Source organism: Phalaenopsis equestris, unplaced genomic scaffold (genome assembly GCF_001263595.1).
Source record: "Phalaenopsis equestris unplaced genomic scaffold, ASM126359v1 Scaffold000536, whole genome shotgun sequence".
In the NCBI taxonomy this organism is placed as follows: Eukaryota; Viridiplantae; Streptophyta; class Magnoliopsida; order Asparagales; family Orchidaceae; genus Phalaenopsis; species Phalaenopsis equestris.
Genome location: NW_018164976.1, coordinates 425,012 through 445,920, shown reverse-complemented (window position 1 = coordinate 445,920; position 20,909 = coordinate 425,012). Strand labels below are relative to the sequence as shown.

General features: G+C 32.2%; 1 protein-coding gene across 1 annotated transcript in view; it reads right to left on the bottom strand.

Moving 5' to 3' along the window:
• Positions 1–508: 508 nt before the first annotated feature.
• Positions 509–20,909, bottom strand: part of LOC110028892 (ABC transporter B family member 29, chloroplastic-like) — a 21,097-nt gene continuing 696 nt past the window's right edge. The window contains exons 2-11 of the mRNA XM_020730936.1: positions 20,701–20,808; positions 20,312–20,578; positions 16,070–16,153; positions 14,073–14,289; positions 13,821–13,906; positions 3,615–3,802; positions 2,728–2,857; positions 1,351–1,487; positions 905–969; positions 509–678 (exon numbers count right to left, since the gene is read on the bottom strand). Of these exons, the coding sequence (XP_020586595.1) occupies positions 942–969; positions 1,351–1,487; positions 2,728–2,857; positions 3,615–3,802; positions 13,821–13,906; positions 14,073–14,289; positions 16,070–16,153; positions 20,312–20,578; positions 20,701–20,808 (1,245 nt within the window). The 3' untranslated portion in view covers positions 509–678; positions 905–941. The remainder of the gene's footprint in view (positions 679–904; positions 970–1,350; positions 1,488–2,727; positions 2,858–3,614; positions 3,803–13,820; positions 13,907–14,072; positions 14,290–16,069; positions 16,154–20,311; positions 20,579–20,700; positions 20,809–20,909) is intronic.

Genomic DNA, 20,909 nt, shown 5'->3' with positions numbered 1-20,909 from the left:
GAATGTTTCGAATGTTTAGGTGTTAGATATATGAATGCCCTAAGAATTTATGTGCTATGCATGTTTTCCTCTTTATATGTTGCTTTACGCATGTATATATATATATATAATTAAAAATGCTACTAATGTAAAATTTTTAAATATAATTTGATTAAAATAAAATCGTTTGATACAACAAATAAAATAAGTTAGATTTTTTTTAAATAAAATAAATTTATTATTATTAAATTTTATAATGTAATTATTAATTTTGCACGTCTTGGCAAATTAGACTATAAAATATTTATTTATAATATGTTTCAATAATAATAATAATAATAATAATGTCCATTTTTTTATTTATTTAATTTTTTTAGTTCTGGTTAATAATAATAATAATGCCCATTTTTTTATTTATTTAATTTTTTTAGTTCTGGTCTTTGATTTATTATTTGAGATTTTTACATAATAATAACAACTTAAAATATTAAATATAACATTTTAATCATTCAAAATTTAAACATAAAAATTTAACAATTTAAAAATTTCACGGCCACGGCCTTCAATAATAGATAAAAGCTTTAAATAGCAGATAAGATAAAAAATGTAACATTAGGTGCACTTTTATGAACATTCGAGTCAGCTGCATAAGCCACGGGCCCGTCGCAGCGATCAATACTGCCCTGTCTATCAGCCCCCCTGCTACAAACTCATAAATCAATTCATTTAACATTAAATATAAATAAAAATATATTTTTTACTTAAAAAATGAAAACATAAATAAACTTTAAAAAATAAAAATAAATAATAAACAATAAGCATGATCCAAAACGACTTCTTCTGGCTTCATTTAAATAATAAACAGTAAGCATGATCCAAAACGACTTCTTCTGGCTTCATTCACAAGCATGATCTAAAGAAATACCTTGTGCATTAAGGACACAAATAGTTGGTCTGGTTGATCAAAAATTTGCTCCTGTATCTGCAGAACTGCAAGTTTAGATGGGTCACAGAACTGGGCAGCATTGCAATTCTAACATTTCTTTATGGAGGCACTCCCAACTCTTATGTATTTACATGTCTAACATCTAAAGTATACTTTTTTTTTTTATATTTATATCATCCAAATATTTCATATCACATTGAAAATATCACCATTTTTGGCTTTTTTTAGAAGAAAAGGAAAAATGGCATACATGTCAAAATTGAAGCTTTGAGTGTTAGATATATAAAGACATAAGAATTGGGAGGTATGCATGCAAATGCCAATGCCAACTATGGCATATATGTCAAATATTCCTTCTTTATATCATTAATAGGCATTAAAAAATAAAAATAAAAAAAGAATAATGAAATGAGTTGTGATCGTACGAGTTAAGAATGGATGCTAAATGACCATCTGGGGAGAGTAGGGATGATTTTGGGACCTCCTCCACCTTTCCTCCTTCAACCAGGAGAACCCTGTCGGCCGTCATCATCGTCTCAATTCTATGTGCAATAATGAGAACCTGAAAACCCTAATACTCATCAGGGACAAGTTTAATATATATATATATATAAAATAAATGGATTCAAATGCAAAAGTGATGAACAAGCATCCACTCAAACAAATTTGTTTTTTAAATCACAAATAAATACATAACACCTAAATATTTAGCTAGTTACAAAAATAACATTCTGCTATGTTCCATTTCATGTTATCAACAAAATATGAAACTTCACAACAAAATTGAAACCACTTTTGTTAGTTTCGTTTAGTTATGTAAATAACTAAGGTTTGAATGGTATGTATGTAATTCCCCCAAATTTTTACAATGTAATTGCGGATTGCTTCTCGTTTCTAACACCAACCTTGATAATTGTCAAATTCTAATAACTTCTTACTATGTGGAGCCAAATTGTGTCGATCAATTTGTCACTCAAAGACCTCAGTCTCAACGATCACTTGAAAGAGGGGGGCCGTGACACGCCTTTTGTATTGGGTTTGGGGACACAGCCCCTCAAAAAAAAATTTTACTGTGCACATCGTCCCTATGCCTAGTAGGCAATGCCGCCACTCCCAGTACAAGTTCAGAACCCGAGAGCACGACACTCCGGCACCTGGTGGGGAGCACTACAATGCCAACTCCATGTTTTAGAACCCAAGAGCTCGACACTGCAACACCCGGAGGTTGGAGCAAGACAACTCCACTATCGCGGGCCCCGTTGCTAGCAAACAGAGTTAGACAGTTTTCACTTAAAGCTTTGGCTTCGCTGCAGGATTGTGTGTTGTATGTTGGATTTCAATTTCTCTTATGAAAAGAAGAGGAGATGAGTGTCCTAAAGTATTCTAAAATTTAGAGAGGGTTGAGTATAGTGTAATTTGTACAATTATTTACATTTTCTTCATAGCGGATTTCTTGATGCGATGTGGCTCCGTGATTTTCCCGTTCTTAGGTTTTTTCACGTTAAATCTTGTGTTCACTGTTTTTCTGATTTTGTGCGCTCCTATTTTATGTTTTACTTCAAATCTCTCAAATATGTATCCGCATCTCCCAATATAATTATCTCAAAAAGTTCAACTAGACTTTAAATAACCTTTTGTTGCATTATATCATTTTATTTTAAATATTTCTAGGGAAGCTCATGTTAAATTTCAACAAAAACAGCTTAGCATTTATGTAATCTGGTATACATAGCCATTTCATAAAAAAAGATTTGTATTTCAAATAAATATACTAATTCAAGCAAATAGTTAATTACACTCACAGTGTGGTTTTCCATCAGACGCTCCAGGGCTTGCCTGACCAATAGCTCAGATCTGCTGTCCAGTGCAGAAGTTGCTTCATCTAAGATCAGTATTGAGGATTTGCGATATAGTGCTCTAGCTATGGCGATCCTGCAAATACAAAAGAAGAATAGTGAAATCTTGAAAATAACCAAACTGATCCTCCAATCTTTTCATGAATGGTTATTTTAAACCTATACCATGTAGAAGTTCAATTTAATCCCCAAACTCTTGAAATAAATGCCAAAATCATACAACCGTTAGAAGTAATGGAAATTGAAGTCAAAGTTCACAGATCTTATTAAAAATGAGACTATCAAATTTTCTATTTCAAACAAAATAGAAAATTAAATTGTGTAAAAATGTCAAGATTTAAATTCTTAAAATAATTTCAAAAGCTTCCATTCACTCAACTTCAATTTCTGTTTACTTTTAATGATGGCATTATTTTGGTTCCTACTTAATCAGTCCAGGCTAATTCAGATATTTTATATAGTCTAGGACTAAAATGAGTAAATGACCCTCTATAAAATAATCAAATAACAATTTTAATTCTTCAGGGAATATACATACATACCGAACAATTCTTATGTATTTAAATATCAAACACCTAAAGATTCATAATTACATGCATGCCAGTAAAATCTTTAACATTAAAAATCAAATACACATTTTCATGCAAAAGTTATGGCGCCAATGTGTCATGAGTATAAATTTAAAACTTTAGGTGTTGATATGTAAATTCGAACAAATTGTGTGGTATTTATGTAAATTTCTTTAATTCTTTTTATAGTGAAGTTAAAAAAAAAAGAGAGAATAGTGTAAACGAGAAATGAAGGATAATAAAAATGTTGTTTTCAGTTTTCACCTCTGCCTTTGACCGCCACTTAAAAGAGATCCCCTTGGCCCAATATTGGTATGGTAGCCATGTGGAAGTTCTCTAATGAACTCATCCGCATTGGCTATCCTCGCAGCATTCTCAACGCATTTATTGTCGAGTCTGTTTGAACCATCCTTATACCCAATATTCTCTGCTACTGTACCTGAAAATAGCATCTAAGAAAAACTATTGAGATTTTTAAATACTCATTTAAGATATCAAAATGAGTACCTAGGAAAAGAAGAGTACATGAATGCACATTCAGGATTTAGTGAAATTCGACACAAAAGTGTTTAAACTATAAGTCTTAATATGAGTTGAAGTAGTCACCGAGAGCGTGGTTTAAAAATTTTATATTGTTTGTTAAAGGTCAGGGGTATACTCAAGGGCAAAGAGATCATATAGTGTTCTTCAGACATTCAAATGATGGGAAGACAGCCATACCGACTGTGTATGTAGACGATATAATTCTTACCAGAGATGACATATATGAAGCAAATCGATTGAAAACTTCTCCGAGTCAGCTTTTGAGATAAAAGACTTAGGATTTCTAAGATATTTTTTCTATCATAAAGGTTGCTAGATGAAGAAAGATATTGTTGTTTTGCCAACGAAAGTATATTCTTGATCTTCTAAAAGAAATTAGGATGAGTAGTGGTAGACCTACAAGCACTCCAGTTGATCCCAACCATAAACTGGGAGATGATAAGAAAGGTGACTCAGTGAATACAACTCGATATCAAAAGTTGGTGGGAAAATTGATATACTTATCACATACACGATCATATATCGCCTTTTTTGTAGGCTTGGCAAGACAATCTATGAATTCGTCCCAAAAAGAACACCTTGAAATAGTTAACATGATTCTCATATACCTAAAAAATATACCAGGTAAGAGTTTAATTTTTTAGAAGACCACACAATAAAACATAAAGGCAGCGGTGGACCTAGGAAGGGTTAAGAGGGGGCAATTGCCCCCCCCCCCTAAAATTCAAAATTTTTACTTATATGGGAGGACAATTTGGCTTTTTGCCCCTCCTAAAATACTAGTTTTGCCCATCCTAAAATATCATTTTGCCCTTCGTGACCATAACCCCTCCCATGTTGGGTTTAGGGGTACAGTATGCCCCCATCTCAAAAATAAGTTGGATCCGCTCCTATATAAAGACATACACCGATGCAGATTGGGCAGACTCAGTTGTTGATAAGAAATCGACATTCGAATATTGTATTTATGTCTGAGAAAATCTAGTTATATAACAAAAAAATAAACAAAATGTGGTGGCAAAGAGTAGTGCCACGATAGAATATCGAGCTATAGCTAATGACGTATATGAGATGTTATGGTTGAAGAGAATTATTGAAGAACTAAAAATCTCAATAAACATGCCAATGAAGTTGTATTGTGACAATAAAACTGTCATAAACATTGCAAAAATCCAGTACAATATGATCACACAAAATATGTGGAGATTGATAGACACTTAATAAAAAAAAAGATTGATTGTAAAGCTATATTCATGCATTTCACTCCAACAGTGCAACAAATAGCTGACATCTTCACCAAAGAACTTTTCAGGTCTAGTTTTAAGTTCCTTGTAAGCAAGTTGGCTGTGATAGATATCTATCCTTCAACTTGAGGGATGGTGGGGTGTTGGAATTTTAGGAAGTTTTTGTTTTAATACATTCTATTATTAGGTTTTTTCCATTATCTGTATGTCATAATTCATATTTCTTTATTTTATCATGAGGAGTTACGATTGATTTTATTATGTTCCTAATGTGGAAGCCATCCCCCTCTAATTACGTTGTAATCGTTTTCTAAAAAATTGAAGAGGAATAATAATTTTTCTGCTCTAAAAATTACAGCTAATTTATTAACATGTATGATTAAGGGATAACTAATATTAGAAGTACTTGACCAGTCACCAAAAACTTTTCAATCACAATAGAAAGTATATCTTCATATATCGCATTGGGACATTTCATCAATTTATTCAAGTCAGGTATCTTAATGTATGTTATTTGTCAGAAGATAATTACTACATCTTATTGATAATCAAGTAAAAGTAATTTTAAATTTTTAGTATATTTTTTTATGAAAGAATAGGGCAATCAATTGGGATATAATTCATAAAATTAAAGTTGCGTGACTAAAAATAAAAAAGTGCATTAATAACTCTATCAATAAGAGAACATTAGAGTTAGAGTAAGTATTTAAAAATTCCAATTAGGCCACCTATAATATATGAATTTGAGTGTGGGGAACAAAAAAGAAGCTAAGAACAGGTAAGGAATACATGAGAATTTTTAATAAAACCATAAATAATAAAGTGAGAAATTGTTATATTTGAGAAACGACGATGAATCGGCACATATTGGTAATAATGTAGTAGAGAGTAATCATTTGGCCCAGTCATGCACAATGGACAATAAGACATGCACCAATAATATGGATAGATAAGAAATAATTTTAAGAAAGAATGAAAATGAATGGACCAAAGTAAAATGGTTCGATCCCGTCAAGAAAAAAACTGTAAAAAATAGAGCTTGTGTTGGACTCGATAAGAATAATAGAGAAGTACTCATAAATTAACCCCAAAATATTGGAATAAAACCCATCAAGATGACGAAGAAACATCTGACTAAGTATGAAAGCACCATTATTCATGTTTGAATCATCATAATCATCTTTAGCCTTTATCCAAACTACTGAAACATCAAGCAGATTAGATACATATTATCACGATTCGCAAAGTGAAATTATTACCATGTAAAAGGCTTACTCGCTGGGCACGTTAGAATTCAGAAAGGATTAATGCATCGTGTCACCACCATTATCCTATCAAGACATGTGTACAACATTGATGTCAATATTTCTTTTAGCTATTATTATTATTTTTAATCAATTGATGCATTGGAAAGCAATATAAATTTAAATTTCATTTAGGTTTATCCACTTAAAGGATGTTTTTCTAATTCATTCAGAGTATTTTTTTGAAAATATTCCAATGTGTCTTTTTTTTTCTATAAATGAAAAACCCTAGGCCATTGTTATTATGCATTAAATGAATAAATTGCTATTAGATTTTCCTATCTTATGATAGTTTTTTTCACACTTCCCCTCTAGATCCCTGTCGGCCGTTTTAATTTTCTAGTTTTGTTTTTGGAAAAGAGATAATTTTGTAGATATGAAAATAGTTTAAATATAAATATGTGATTTTAATTTTTGAAAGTAATATTTTTAATTTTTGAAAAGAGATGAGACCAAATGAGTCTCACATATTGGATAATTTAGATGACTGAGCGCAATACCACAAGTAACATATTTATCCCGAAGAATAAACATAACATTTGTAGTAGGTTCAATCACCTAAACTAAAGTATTTGTGACATTCATTTGGTCTTCGAAACATTTTTTATGATGCCAATAAGATCCCTTACCAAAGATTAGATAGGGATTATTTTACCTGGGTTCCAAATTCCATATAGAGGCAAACCCCTATAGTTAATTACATCTTAAATGATCGGGGTTACCCTAAGAAAACTCTCGATTAAGATCAGTGGTTCTGCCTTCAAGATTTCAAAGTTTAAGTTTCCACGATTGAACATGAGAAAATCACATGGGAGTGGCTCAAACAAAAACAATTATTTTAAGGAATCCAAATGAATAAAGAGTAGGAGATATCACAGATCCAGGAAAACCCTGGTGATTTCCCAACTATCCTATTGTTTGGCTTTATGTCTTTGAAATAATATTGTTTAATGTTTAATCCTGTAATTTATTTAGAATTTAAGCCTTATGTTCGCACGATATCTGATCGTGCAAATAGCCTAAAAAGATAGAAGGATTTACATTGTACCGTACAGTAACATCAGAATCCTAAAGTGTTAGGACTTATAATTGCACAACATGGTTATGCAAAAGCCTAAAAGTGATATGTGAGGGTTTACGTTGCGCTAGACAAACCACCTCAAAATCTTATGGGTTATTATTTAAACTAAAGAGAGTGCTTAATGATATGAATTTGTTTTAACGTTGCTCTTCTGAATGTCCTTGTCGTGCCACCCACGGTATTCGCTCCAAGCTCCTCGTCGTAGCACCTCCATATTCGATGTTAATTTTAAAGGTATATGCAATTGTTTAGTCAACGCTCTGCTGCCGGGTACCTCCTATAAAACCAACTATCGGCCTCCTATTCTAAGGTATAGTGCGTAACAGAACAATAAAGTATGCAGTATAAAAGAAAATAACAGTAGAATGTACAGTAAAGAAGAAGAACGATATAGTATGCTATATAAAAGAAAAGAATAGTAGAATGTACAGTAAAGAAGAGGAACAGTACAGTAGGAACAGTACAGTATGCTGTGAAGGCTGTGAAGTAAAATGCTGTGATGTAAATCTAACATGTATATCTGAGAAATCTATTGCTCCTTTAAGCGAGCTAGTATTTACTGTATAAATAAAAGAAACATTGTCTGGAAAACTCGAGAAAATCGACAAATGACAATTCCAAGAAAATTATCAAAATCTCGGGAAGATCCCGGAAAAAAGGACCACGAGTGCTTTCCCCAAAAAAATTTCAATAAAATATACGAAAAATCCGAAAAGGGGGGACCGCAAGCACTCGGGTCGAGGCTATACTCAAATATAATATATTTGTACTCGAGAGACGTCGAAGACTACTATCGGTCACCCGGATGTATAAAACCCACCATTCAACTAAAAGGGTGTCCTACTAAACCTAACTTATGAAGGTACTCCTTAGTCCGGTACTGGTAACCAACTAGTGGACAACCAAGTTGTGACACATTTAAAATTTATATTTTAGCACGCACGTGGATTTCAGACATACAAAAAGTAAGTTGTATCAATTTCGTAGTGAAAATATTTTTATAAATATTGTATATGTTCTTATCATGTTTTTGAAAAGTATAATTGTTCACGAGTCGATCACGTCGTCGGACATAGGACCAACAACCTAAGAAGGTACGGGTCCCCCGCTAGTCTTGTGTCGGTGAATGATATTATCATCCTACAGTTTATCAGATCATATGATTGGGTCCTGATATCGTAGGATGAAATATCATTTTGCTCTACCACCGGCGTGCCTTTATCATCATCGCCCTAACATCATCGCCCTAAGCCACATACTTGCGACCTTGCTTGATGGTTTCATATATAACAAAAAACAATATATGAGTACTTATGTGTCAGAAATAAGCACAGAAAACCGAACCAAGAAGCAAGGAAAAAATGAATAAAAAAGGGGATGAGAGAGAAGAAGAATTGATTCACCCAAAATACCGAAAGGATAAAGGGTGAAACAACCCTCAAAACTGTGACAAAAAGATCTGAAAAAGAGAGCCCAGGATCCTTGAATCAATCCAGAGGATATCATTTTCTCAAATTTTTTTTGTTTATAATTGGATCAACCCAAGAAGGGTATCCTCTCCAAATTTTGTTTCGAACAGGTCGAAACTAGTCCAAAACTAATGTAATAATTGTACCCATGGCTCCACCACCTATATGCACTCACACACCCAAGCCTGAACCCAAATACAGTATTTATGTTCTCCAATCTTTAATGTTGAATCTCCAAACACTTTTTCCAAACAACAATTTCATAAGCTTTCAAATCCTTTCATAAATCCAACTTATATCAACTTCATGATTCCCCAAAATAAAGCTATAAAAGCCTTTCATATTTCACAAAATAAAGGAGAATAATCCATAAGGGGTAATTTTCTAAATCTTCACAAACTAGGCCAATATCGAATCCATTCAATTCCACCCCTTGTTATAAGCTTTTTCACAATTGTATAAATGTAACACTAATTTAGAAAATGTATAAGTGCTCGCGGCTGAGGCAAAATGAACTTGAATAATCCTCAACAGGCTCACGGGAAAAAGCAAGAAACAGAATAGGGGCTCACGGGTAAGGCCAAGAAAAGGGACAACTTTACAGCAAAGGGAAAGCCTCACGGCCAGGGGCACCCGAACCAACCATGTCACAAACCAAAGAACCACCACAGTAAGACTCACGGCCAGGGGTAGTGAGGAAAAAACCAAGCCCAAAACCAACCACATTCAACATAAAAGAGCTACAGGTGAAGGCTCACGGCCAGGGGCAGCAGAGAACAACCAAACAAGACAAAAAGAAACCAATTAGGATGCTCATGGGTAGGGGCAGCAGACCAAAAAAACAATAAACTAGCTTCAGAACAAAGGGAAAGCCACCACAAATATCACCATTGTATTCCTTTGATATACATAAAAGAGTGAATGGACAAACTCACATAAACTATCTAAATTGAAACCATTTTATTGAGCAAGACATGAAAGTGAATTGATTCATTTATATCAAACATTCCCACATAGAAGCAGATATTGAAATCATGAATTTTGGGATGACAAGCTTGATTACCAATAAAAAAGTCTTATGAGGAATGTTATATGAAGAGCTTCCAACCCAAACCGTGCCCAACAAAGGGGCAAAATGAGCCCACCAAAGGGCTAAAACAGAAAGGGATTCTAGCCAAAACACAAGCCCAAAAGAAGCCAAATCGTGCCCACCAGAAGGGGCAAATCGAGCCCACCAAAGGGGGCAAACCAAACCCAGCACAAGGGCAAACTGAGCCCAGCACAGGGGCAAAAACAAAAAAAAAAGAATAACTCCAGCTATAATTCAATTCCAAAAGAGCTAGAACCGAACCCAACCCAACCAAATGGGAGAACAGAGAAAATGTTTCCAGCATGAATCCATTCCAAAAAGATCAAAGACCGAACCCAACAAAATGGGAAAACAGAGATAATTTCCAGCATTCATTCATTCCAAAAGAACCAAAAAAAATTGAGCCCACTGAATGGGCCAAAACAGAAAAACATCTTTCAGCTATAATTCCAACCTAACAGAGTCAAAATCGAGCCCATCGAATGAGTCAAAACGGGGTAGAATTTCCAGCATTTATTTGGACAGAAATAACAATAATAAAAAGCACCAACATTCCAACATTTTATTTCCAACATAAATTCTAGATGAGCAAATAGCATTTCAGAGTTCATATTCATGCCTTTTCCATGTATTTCGAGCAGGAAAAGAAATGCAAGCAAGCCTTTCCCCTAAAAATCATTCTTCCTTTAATAACAAATTGATACAACAAGGAGAAAAGAAAGAAGGCTACAACTTTCAGCATACAAGCATAGAAATAATAGAATTGTAAGATGAAGATTTGCATGTGACAATGGATCTAAACATGCTTTCCCTAAAATGTTATTTCAACCCATCAGCATAGAACTTTTAAATCAGATCCAATAAAAGTATTAAAGGGTCAATCTTTGATATCAATACCATTACGAAATACCAATTAAGACAAAACAAAGCCTCATGTATGCATTCCCTATTTTAACATTTCCAACAAGTGTCGAGCAGGACAATAGAACAAAGAAGAAAATGAAGAAGTACCTTGCTTGAGATTTCCTAAAGAAAAAAAAATACAGAAAAAGGGCATCAAGCTTCCAAACACCCAGCACACAAGGACTTAGCCGAGAAACAACTTCAGCTGAACCTATCTTCCTAAAAGCTTCGAGAAACAGTAACCAACGAGTACTGCAAACTCCCAACGCACAAGAACCTAGCCAAGAGGGAATTTCGACAGAACCTCCCCTCCTAAAGTCTCGAACAGCAAAAAAAACTCAACCTCTCCTCTCAAAAAATTTTCAACAACCCAAAACTGTGCTTTGGGAAGCTTTTTTATATGCAGAAATGAGAGGGAACAACCACATTTTTTGTGGTCGAATCAAGTGACGATGAAGAATCGCCACAATAAAGACAGAGACGATAACACCTCGAGAAGGAGAAGGGTCGGCCAGCCCGGCCCTTGCAATTGGAGAACCCAAAGGTCAAGCGGCCACGCGAAGAAGGGGAAGAGTCGAGAGGGGGAGGATCGCCGCGTGGATGAGCGATGGAATCTGGGGCACGCACTGGGACGAGCCGACCAGCTGATCGAGCCGCAGGATGGGTCGAATGGGGAATTAAGTGTGCGGATAAGGGGTAAATAGGGTTTAAGATAAAAAAATTTATTATAAATAATGATATAAAGATAAAATATTTAATATTTCAAGAATAAAATTTGATTCGTACATTTTTATTTGTGCATCAGATTGTAGAAAATTAAATGCCTTCTTTAGGTAATTCTGACATTCCGGACACGTTGGCGTGGTCTGTTTCGCCGTCAGAGGTCATTTTAACGAATTCATTGATTTGCGCGCAATTTGCTCGTGTAAAAAATTATAGCAATATGGGTGTCTTTTCTTGCTAAAATTGATGTCTTGGACGTTGGCGCGTCCATTTTATTGTTGGAGATCGTCCGGAGAAGTTCGTATTTTCACCCATTCTTTAAGTTCAATTTTAGTCTGATCTTGTGCAACTTTGTGAATTTTGTGTATTTTGTGTGTGTGTGTGTGTGATGATAAAGTCTTGAAGAGATTTTCCTAGGGCTTGAGATCCTAATGGGAATTTCTCCCTGAGTCTCCACATGATAGTCCTTAACCACTCAATCATACGACGATGATTTTGAGATGTTTTGAGATCATCAATGTGGGAAGATCATCAATGTGGGACATCACAAGAGAAATAGGAGGTGGCTGAAATTTCTAAGGGGACGACTTCCAATACTAGTTTTCTAAGATAGTCAACAGAAACCCCTAGAGCTAGATCCTAGGATCCTAAGAAAAAGAGTAATGACCTCTAAATGAGGTCAACAATCCCACCATTTTTTCTGCTCACCTGAAAGTTCTTCTATTCCATTCTCTACTTCCTCTGTCCTATCCATTCTTATAGCTCTCTCACACCTCTCCATATTTCTACCCTTAAGAGTTCTCCAACTTAATCTCCTTTGTCCATTTAACCTCTCCTTCTTAACCTATCTTTCTCCAACTCAGCTATCTCTCAAGCGATTTACTTCTCCCTAAATTATCCTCAAGAATCTTACAATAAAACTTCCACCAAAAGGTCCAAATCCCTATGCCAATGATTCAGAAATTACAAATCTGTATCCAGATTTAGCCAATTTCTTTTTTGCAAATAAGGGTTTCATCTTCCCCGATGCTGCAAGGAACTACACCCTTGCAGCCTTGTAAATAACTAAAAATGGTACCAAATGGCACCGACAGCACTACATCAAATCTTCCTTCGTCCAGGTAGTGGGAATTGATCTTTGGGTTGAGTTTGCCAAGTTTCCTAGACAGACTTCTCTCTCTGTCCTCCTTTCACTTCAATAACAATGTTCAAAGCCTATTTTTAGCTTTGTGTGGATAGTGATGGGCATAACCCACATTTGAGCTCTAATGAAGCAAAAAGTTAAAATTAATTACTCTTCTTGGGATAACAATTCAAAGCAATAAGAGAGTTATTAGCTATAAGTTTCATTAGTTCTGTTTCCATTTTTTTTTAATGTCAATTCTCCATAATCAAAGACATCTGCAAGTTAACAATTAATTTGATGCCAAATAAAAAAAAAAACTTTTCAAGGAGCACCTCATTGCATCTATAAGTTGATAGAACATCCAGTTCCTCCTCCCAAGATACATAACAAATTACACATCACTAAATACTATGTTTTCACGGAGGAGAATTATCTAAAATGTTCAAGAAAGTTTCAAATAACACACATGAGTCACTAGACATGACAATACAATGCAATTATAGGTCTTGCAAGTCATTTCTGATTGGTCAATAAAATACATATCAATAGAGTTTGTTTTTTTTTTCGTTCAGATTAGTTAAATCTATGCTAAAAGGAAAAAATGAGCAGATTTTGCCTGTTTTCATTCTGCGAGCAACTCATGTTCACTTCCATCCAATGCAAAATTATACGGGTAAAAGTTTTTTCATTTGCCCGGTAAAAAAATTTTCTTTTTTAAACGGACGTGGATAGGAGTTTTAGAACTGACCGTTGACACATAATCGATACTCTGCTAAAAGAAAAAAAAGAATAATCTAATGATTTAAGGGCAATATCAATAGCTAGAATTATCATTGAATATTCCATAAGCAAACAAATATTAAAAAACAATCTTATAATTTAGCCAATATCATATAAACAACAGTTTAAAGGTTTGTCATTTAGTGAAATGAATACGTTAAACTACAAAATGCATTTGTAAAGAAGAGGAAATTTTCTAAAACATACTGTATCCTGAGGAACCAGAACCATGTGCTCCCTTATATTTCTCAATTTTAGCTCCTGGATATTATGATCGTCAAGAAATATTTCACCTACAATATGTAAAAAAAGTGTAAAGAAAGCTGCCTAAAAATTATGCTAACAATAAAACATTCAACAAACAGTGACGTCAAACTAAAGCATCATATTAAGAAGTAGCATTCAAAGATATTGACATCACTATTTTCAGAAAAGAAAAGTAATGAAATGAAAACTAACCATAAAGAGGATCATACAACCGAAGCAACAATTTTACGATAGTTGTTTTTCCTCCTCCAGATGGACCGATAAAAGCAACACTTTCACCAGGTTCGATATGGAGATCCATTTCATTTAAAATAAGAGGCATATTATCCCCATATCTAAACGTAACACCAGAAAATTTTATGTCCCCAGTGACATCACATAAATCAAGCGCATTTGGTTTCTCAACCACCTACATGAAAGAAAACATTAGCTGCAAAATATTGCAAATAAATTAGCTTCAAACTAAAAGCAATACAACGTAAATTATCAATTTTATAAATGGAAAAGCAGATTAATTTAATATTTAAGCAGGTAAAATAAAAAAAATGAGTAAAGGACATTGACTTCACGTTCCATCTTTAATTTAGGAGTACATGCTCCCTTTCTCACTATAGCTTCGAACAAAAATAGTCAGGCTTAAAAGAAATACTTTTTCCAATTTAGGAAATGAGTAAGAAATAAAATCAAACAAGAAATTACACTACATGATCCACAAGTTGTGCCGACCTGTTTCAATGCAATGACAATAATGGCAGGAAGAAGCTGCTAAAATTGTGGGGGCAAAAATTTGTCATACAATAGAGAGAATTCAAATCCACATGCAAATATTCATATAAAAAAAAAAGAGAAAGAATAGCTAACATATATTAAATATACAAGTAACTTCTATTCTTTAAGTACCTTATAAAATGGTTGAAATACTCAAAGAAATGATGTACAATATACTTTAAGATAAATGCTTACACAATGGTTAAGCAATAGTTTATTACACCTTACTATATTCTGGAGAGTATATCCATGGATTTAATAAATATCAGAAAAAATAGATAATCTTTATTCAAGTTTGTATCACTATCTGAAAATGCAGAGTTGCAGGAATCACTGCTATAGCAGTACGGGAAAAAGGTAAATATAATATTTCATATACTGTTAAAAGACATTAGTCCAACAACAAATCAGTACTAAGAAAAAAATAACCTTAGAGCCTGATAACTCATATGTAGGTTTAGAATTCAAATAAAAACAACGAGATCATTATGAGACATCTATATAGTTTACAATATGATGTTCCAAAGTTCATAAGACAACTGCTTGACCCTTCTAGCTTTAGAACTGCCCTCTTTAAATAGTAAATACAGGCCTAGATGAGTTCTTTGATTCTCATCTTTTAATCGCTATAATGTCAGTTATCCAAAACCACCTTAAGAAAACAAGATTGGGAGTAATAAGTACAACTAGTTATTAATATATGGAAAAGCAGATATAGATGAATTATGGCATGTTTATATGACTTGGCTATAGCGATCAATGAAAGAGGCTTTAGAGAAATTTATAAATATGTGGCATTTAGTTAAATAATTTTTCAGACATCAAGTGGATGAAAATTTAAATAAGTTGTCGCATCTCAATACTCAATAACGACTTATATAGAAAAATGATTAACTTAAAATCAAGGGCTTGAGTTTTACAAAAACCATTTCACAATAATGAAAAATGATGTTTAATAAAGAATATATTTTGATATTGTAAAGGAATGGACTATATATGTGCAAAACAACACATGAACCTACAATACTATTTTCCTATCCAAGATAAATTTGATCCACCAAACTAAGATAGAAGGTCCTTCATAATTTTTTTCCAGAATATCCTTCTATTTGATCATTTTAATTTCAAATTCTTTAAAAAATAATTATAGAATTGACCACGAGCATTTGGAACGTGTAAAATCTTCAAAGCAAAACTAACAAAAATTTCAAGCACAGCTTTAGGCGTGAAGGGCTTTAAGCATGCCAAAGTGCTTTGTTCACTAGCCTTTAGTAGCTCCAAGAAAAAAAAAAAAAAGAAAAAACTTCCAATTCGTAGCCACTTGACACCAACCTTCAAACACATGATTTGTAAATTGAAGGAAAAGTTGAATATATCTCATACATAAATCCAGCTAAAGAGAAGTGCTAAAGTAATAGTACTTTGTTGTGGAATTGTGCCAGGTCAAACAAGCGCTCAACAGCTGGTTCCCCTTCTTTTAACTCATTGAATGCCTTTCCCATGCCCTGTACATAATATGAGGTCAAAGTTTGTGTCATGCATAAATTCATCATGAATACCATCAAATAGATAAATAAGCACATAAATATTAAAATTCCTTCAAAAAAGTTACAAATTCAAGGCTTAATCAAGAAATATGGTAACACCGTGATTTATATAAGGAAATTTTGATCGAAGCCTTCCGAGTGTTCACGCAGAGAACTTGGAAGAAGGTGGCAACTAAGATATAAAGTTAGTTTTTTCTTCTTCTTCTTCTTTTTCTTCTTTCTTTTTATTTATTTATTTATTTATTTTTTTACTTCCCACAAGCTCAATGCTATACAGCTGAATACCGGTTCCATTGAACTTCTATAGATGTCTAATGAACCGTAACAACTCTACGAACTTTTCTAGAAGTAGGATAGAGTGCAACACGAGAAACCCATCTAACTCCTAGAACTTTATTTTAGCAAATAAAACGTTTTGGAAATCAATTATTTTATATCCTTAAGAGATTCCTCTAAGACTAATATCTAACCTGGCAATCTCATATAATTATGCTTCTTATGATGACCGCTCATACAGCAATTGAGTGCACCTATTATGACCTGATTTTGGAAGCCGAGAAATCTTGCATTTTTATTTCATGTTTATTGGTTTTCTTCGAGTTTTTAGAGTTGACTTCATGCCTGGTTGGACGGTTTAATCATTTATTTCTAGTGTTTGATTTGGACAAAATTTTGACTTACAAAAATTTACCTTATTATATTCAAATAATTTATTTGGTTTTATTTTATGTTCAATTTACAAATAGTATTCACCATATTATAGAGCAATCTTGATTTTATTTTGAACATACTTTTACAAATTTTTATGAGCATAATAAGTAGAAAAATATAATATTTCTTGTTAGATTTACCTTTCTTAAGAATGTTACTTCCTTACAAAAATATGTTTTTTGGAATCATATGGTATGAAATCATATGGTCTCTATGATGCATGGACACGAATATGGGGACATGAACAAGGCACAATACGGAGAAATAACATAATTGAAAAAAATAAGATATGACATGTCATGGACATGTTTTTATGTTTAATTAAATATTAATATAAAAAATACATTTTTTCATAGTTCTTTATTAAAGACATCACAAAATAAATTATGCGAGAATAAAATTTAGTTTCATAAATTTAACTTATAATATAAAACCTCGTGGTTATAAAAATTAATTTCCAAAATTAAATATATAATATTTTCAAAAGAATTTATAAAACCTCATGATTATAAAAAATGATTTCCAAAATTAAATATATAATATTTTCAAAAGAATTTATCCAACTTATTTACTAAATTGTTAAAAATTCTACAAACAGAAAAAAGGAACTACTATTGTTTGGCGTCGATGAATACTAGTTTCACCTCCAATGCTTGATTTTAACAATGTAAAAGAGGGCTTCAACATGAGAGAGAAGTTGTTTCAACTATAAGGTATAATAAGTATATTTATAATTTTCTACTCCCCGTGGACTTTTTTTTTTCAAAATCGTATTGAGCTCATGTCCGATGTTAGACATGTTCGGGCCCAAAAAAATTTAGACATTTATTCTGTAGTGCCAGAAAATGTACGATACGTGTCTAATATGGGTACGACACATTTTTTAGAAGTGTTAGTGCTACATAGTCCAGTATTCATTTTGTGAACATTTTTCACCAATTTGTTCTAGACATAATTTTTTTATTTATTAACTATTTTTTTCATAATTTTTAAGTTCTTTATTTGACGATACAAATGATTTTTATAAACATGATAGTTAAATATATAACAATTTTAATAATTATATTAGTGTCCTACAATAATATTTTTATCTATATTTTATAAATCCATTACAAGAGTAAATTTTCAAGCACTTCATTCCATGTGGTCTAGAGTTATAGAGAAAGGGAGGAGAAAGAGATATCAAATTTTACAGATTTTTGCAGCATATTTGTTGATATTTTTAAATTTTAAAATTGCTGAAATTGTTTTTTTTTGTATAAAGTTATATGTGCAAAAAAAGGAAAAAAAAAAAGTGTAACATGGCTGAATAACTATATGTTATATGCATTTGAAAGACTTAGAGTTGATTTTATCATTTGAGCCAGTTGAACAAATTGTCTGACTCTACGTAGGTTACTGTTAACCCATGTTATATTTTAATTTCATCATGTTTTTTTTAATAAAATTTAGGTATTTTTTTGAAATAAATTTCAAAGAAACATAAATCTACATAGATTTACAATTTTTTAACAATGTGAATTTTTATATGTTGAAGAATAGAGAATATTTGACATATTGATATATAAAAATTAATTTTTCACTGAATATTTTGTGTTGTAATAAAATTTATGTATTTTACCGAATATATCGAAACACGATAAAATTTGTTATAAAAAAAAAAAACTTCAAAATGTTATTCTCGATATTAATAAAATTTGTTATAAAAAAAAAAAAAAAAAAACTTCAAAATGTTATTCTCGATATAATGTTTGTATAAAAAAGTATTTTATAAATTAAGAAAGTTATTTTGTGCATATTAATTTCTCCCTTCAATTTCACTATTAGTTTTACATGCCAATTTTTACAAATTTCTAAAAGATATTTTTATAAGTTAAAACTGTTAATATTTTTATAATTTTGTATAAAAATATGTGAAAAAAATGAGAAAAAAAGAGAAAATGCAGGTTACTGTGTATGGATGGTGGCATGTTATGTTCATTTAAGTGGAGTTATAAAAACGTGTGTATTTATATAATTATTCATCTGTGTGTTTGATATGTCTGAACATATACGAATAAGTAAATGTATAAATCAAAGTAAATATATAAGTGATAAATGAAAAATATAAACAATTGGATGTATAAGTGAAATTGGAGTTACAAGGAGTGAAGAGAAAATTATTTGACTTTTTCTCTTTCATGCATTGAAAATTACACTAGATTTTGAATAATCTATTAAGTTGTGATTGTTTACTATTATTTTTTTCACACATATATTATTTCAAAGAAAAATAAGACTTGGATTGAGTAGAGACTATTAGTTAATGTTAAGTGTCTGACATTATGTACGTTATTATCTTAGATCTATATTTTTTAAAGTTATGATGAGATACATATTTTGTTGATTGAGAGATGTTTTCATGATTTTTGTATATTTTTTTTGTTGTATAATTCGTGATATGATCTAAATGAATATTGAATGTTTTCGTATTGTGATAATTTGATGATTATTAGTGATTTTATATTTTAAGTATAGAAGTTTAATTATGATTCTCATAAAAACTATTTTGAATTTATGTAGAATATTAACTTGGTTGTTTTTGTTTAAATTGCGTCTATTATTTTTGTTTTGTTAACATGCCAGCTATAATGGCCTATATATAAAAGACCTTGTGAGACAATTTTAAGCTCCAATATAAAAAATGCTATGAAATATCCCTTGGTTTATAGTCTATAACATAAGTCTACACTAAGATGCATAAAAATGTCATATGCACACATAAATTAACATGTTACGACTAATAATTTAGCAGAAGGATGCTGCCCGCATCATAATAACACACAAGAGATCACATATCCAGAAAAAAGCTTATTTATGTCTATTACTGTATATGAACTTTAATTTGTCATGAATATTATGATCTTTATCATCAACAATATGATGTCTATCACAGGAGAAAATATTACATGCGGTGACCGCATGTCTGGATGTGTCGTTGTGCGATGTATAGCGGCTTGGCTGCATTTGGACCGTTGTCCGGACGTGCAATCCTCAACACGTCATATTTTTTCCATCAAAATAATAAAGAATAAGGGGTGAACATACTTTTGCTAAGGTTCCATTTCTGTTTTATCATGCAAAAAATGAACTTGCAGCACATTCCGTTGGTAAAATCATGTATTAAAAATTAACAGTCTATAGTTTAACTTCAAGTTCCTTAAATCAGCAGAATATTTATTGAACAAAGAAAAAAATACCTCAAAAATTTCTTTACTTCACAAAAATATAGAAATATAGTAGATTCAAACATAAAAATCAGAATTATGATATGGCTGCTTGAAAAAAATGCATAATTGAATGTACAAATTTCAAAGATTTTGCTTGTTTGTAAGTGCGAGGAAAAGTTATAACCGTTATCGCTACCTGGATAGGATCGATCAGAAGCGCTAGTGACATTGTAAATGAAAGAAGTCTTGATCCATCCATTGAACCCTTTGAAGCAATCATCGAAATAGCATGAAGAACTATCAAACCTCCTATACACAGGATCTGCACAATCTGAGGTATAAATGCCTTCATCTTCTTCTTTCCAATACGAGCTATCAGATCATCATGGGCAAGCCTATAGAAATGCAGGTTCTCCTTCAGCTCTCCATTGTTGGCCCTCACAACGAGCATCAATGGAATTACCTGGATTGTTAAACTAAATACCGGCTCATTAGTGATTCAACCGATGAATCAACAAACAACAAAAAACATAGCACGGAAGAAAAGAAATCTTCAAATAATGAAAAACTAAACTTAAAATAAACCTCATTAAGGTAGGAAGAAAGCTTAGCAGAAGTTATCTGTGCCTTTCTCGATATGCCCTGAAGCCTTTCACCAAGGTAGCCAATGAGAAGTAACAAGATTGGAACTCCCTTCAGTCATAGAATTAATGTGCAATAATACTAAAATCAGTCCGTAAGAGCCTAATTATCAAAAAAAAAAAAAAAAAAAGAAGGAACTTCTGAAAACAAAC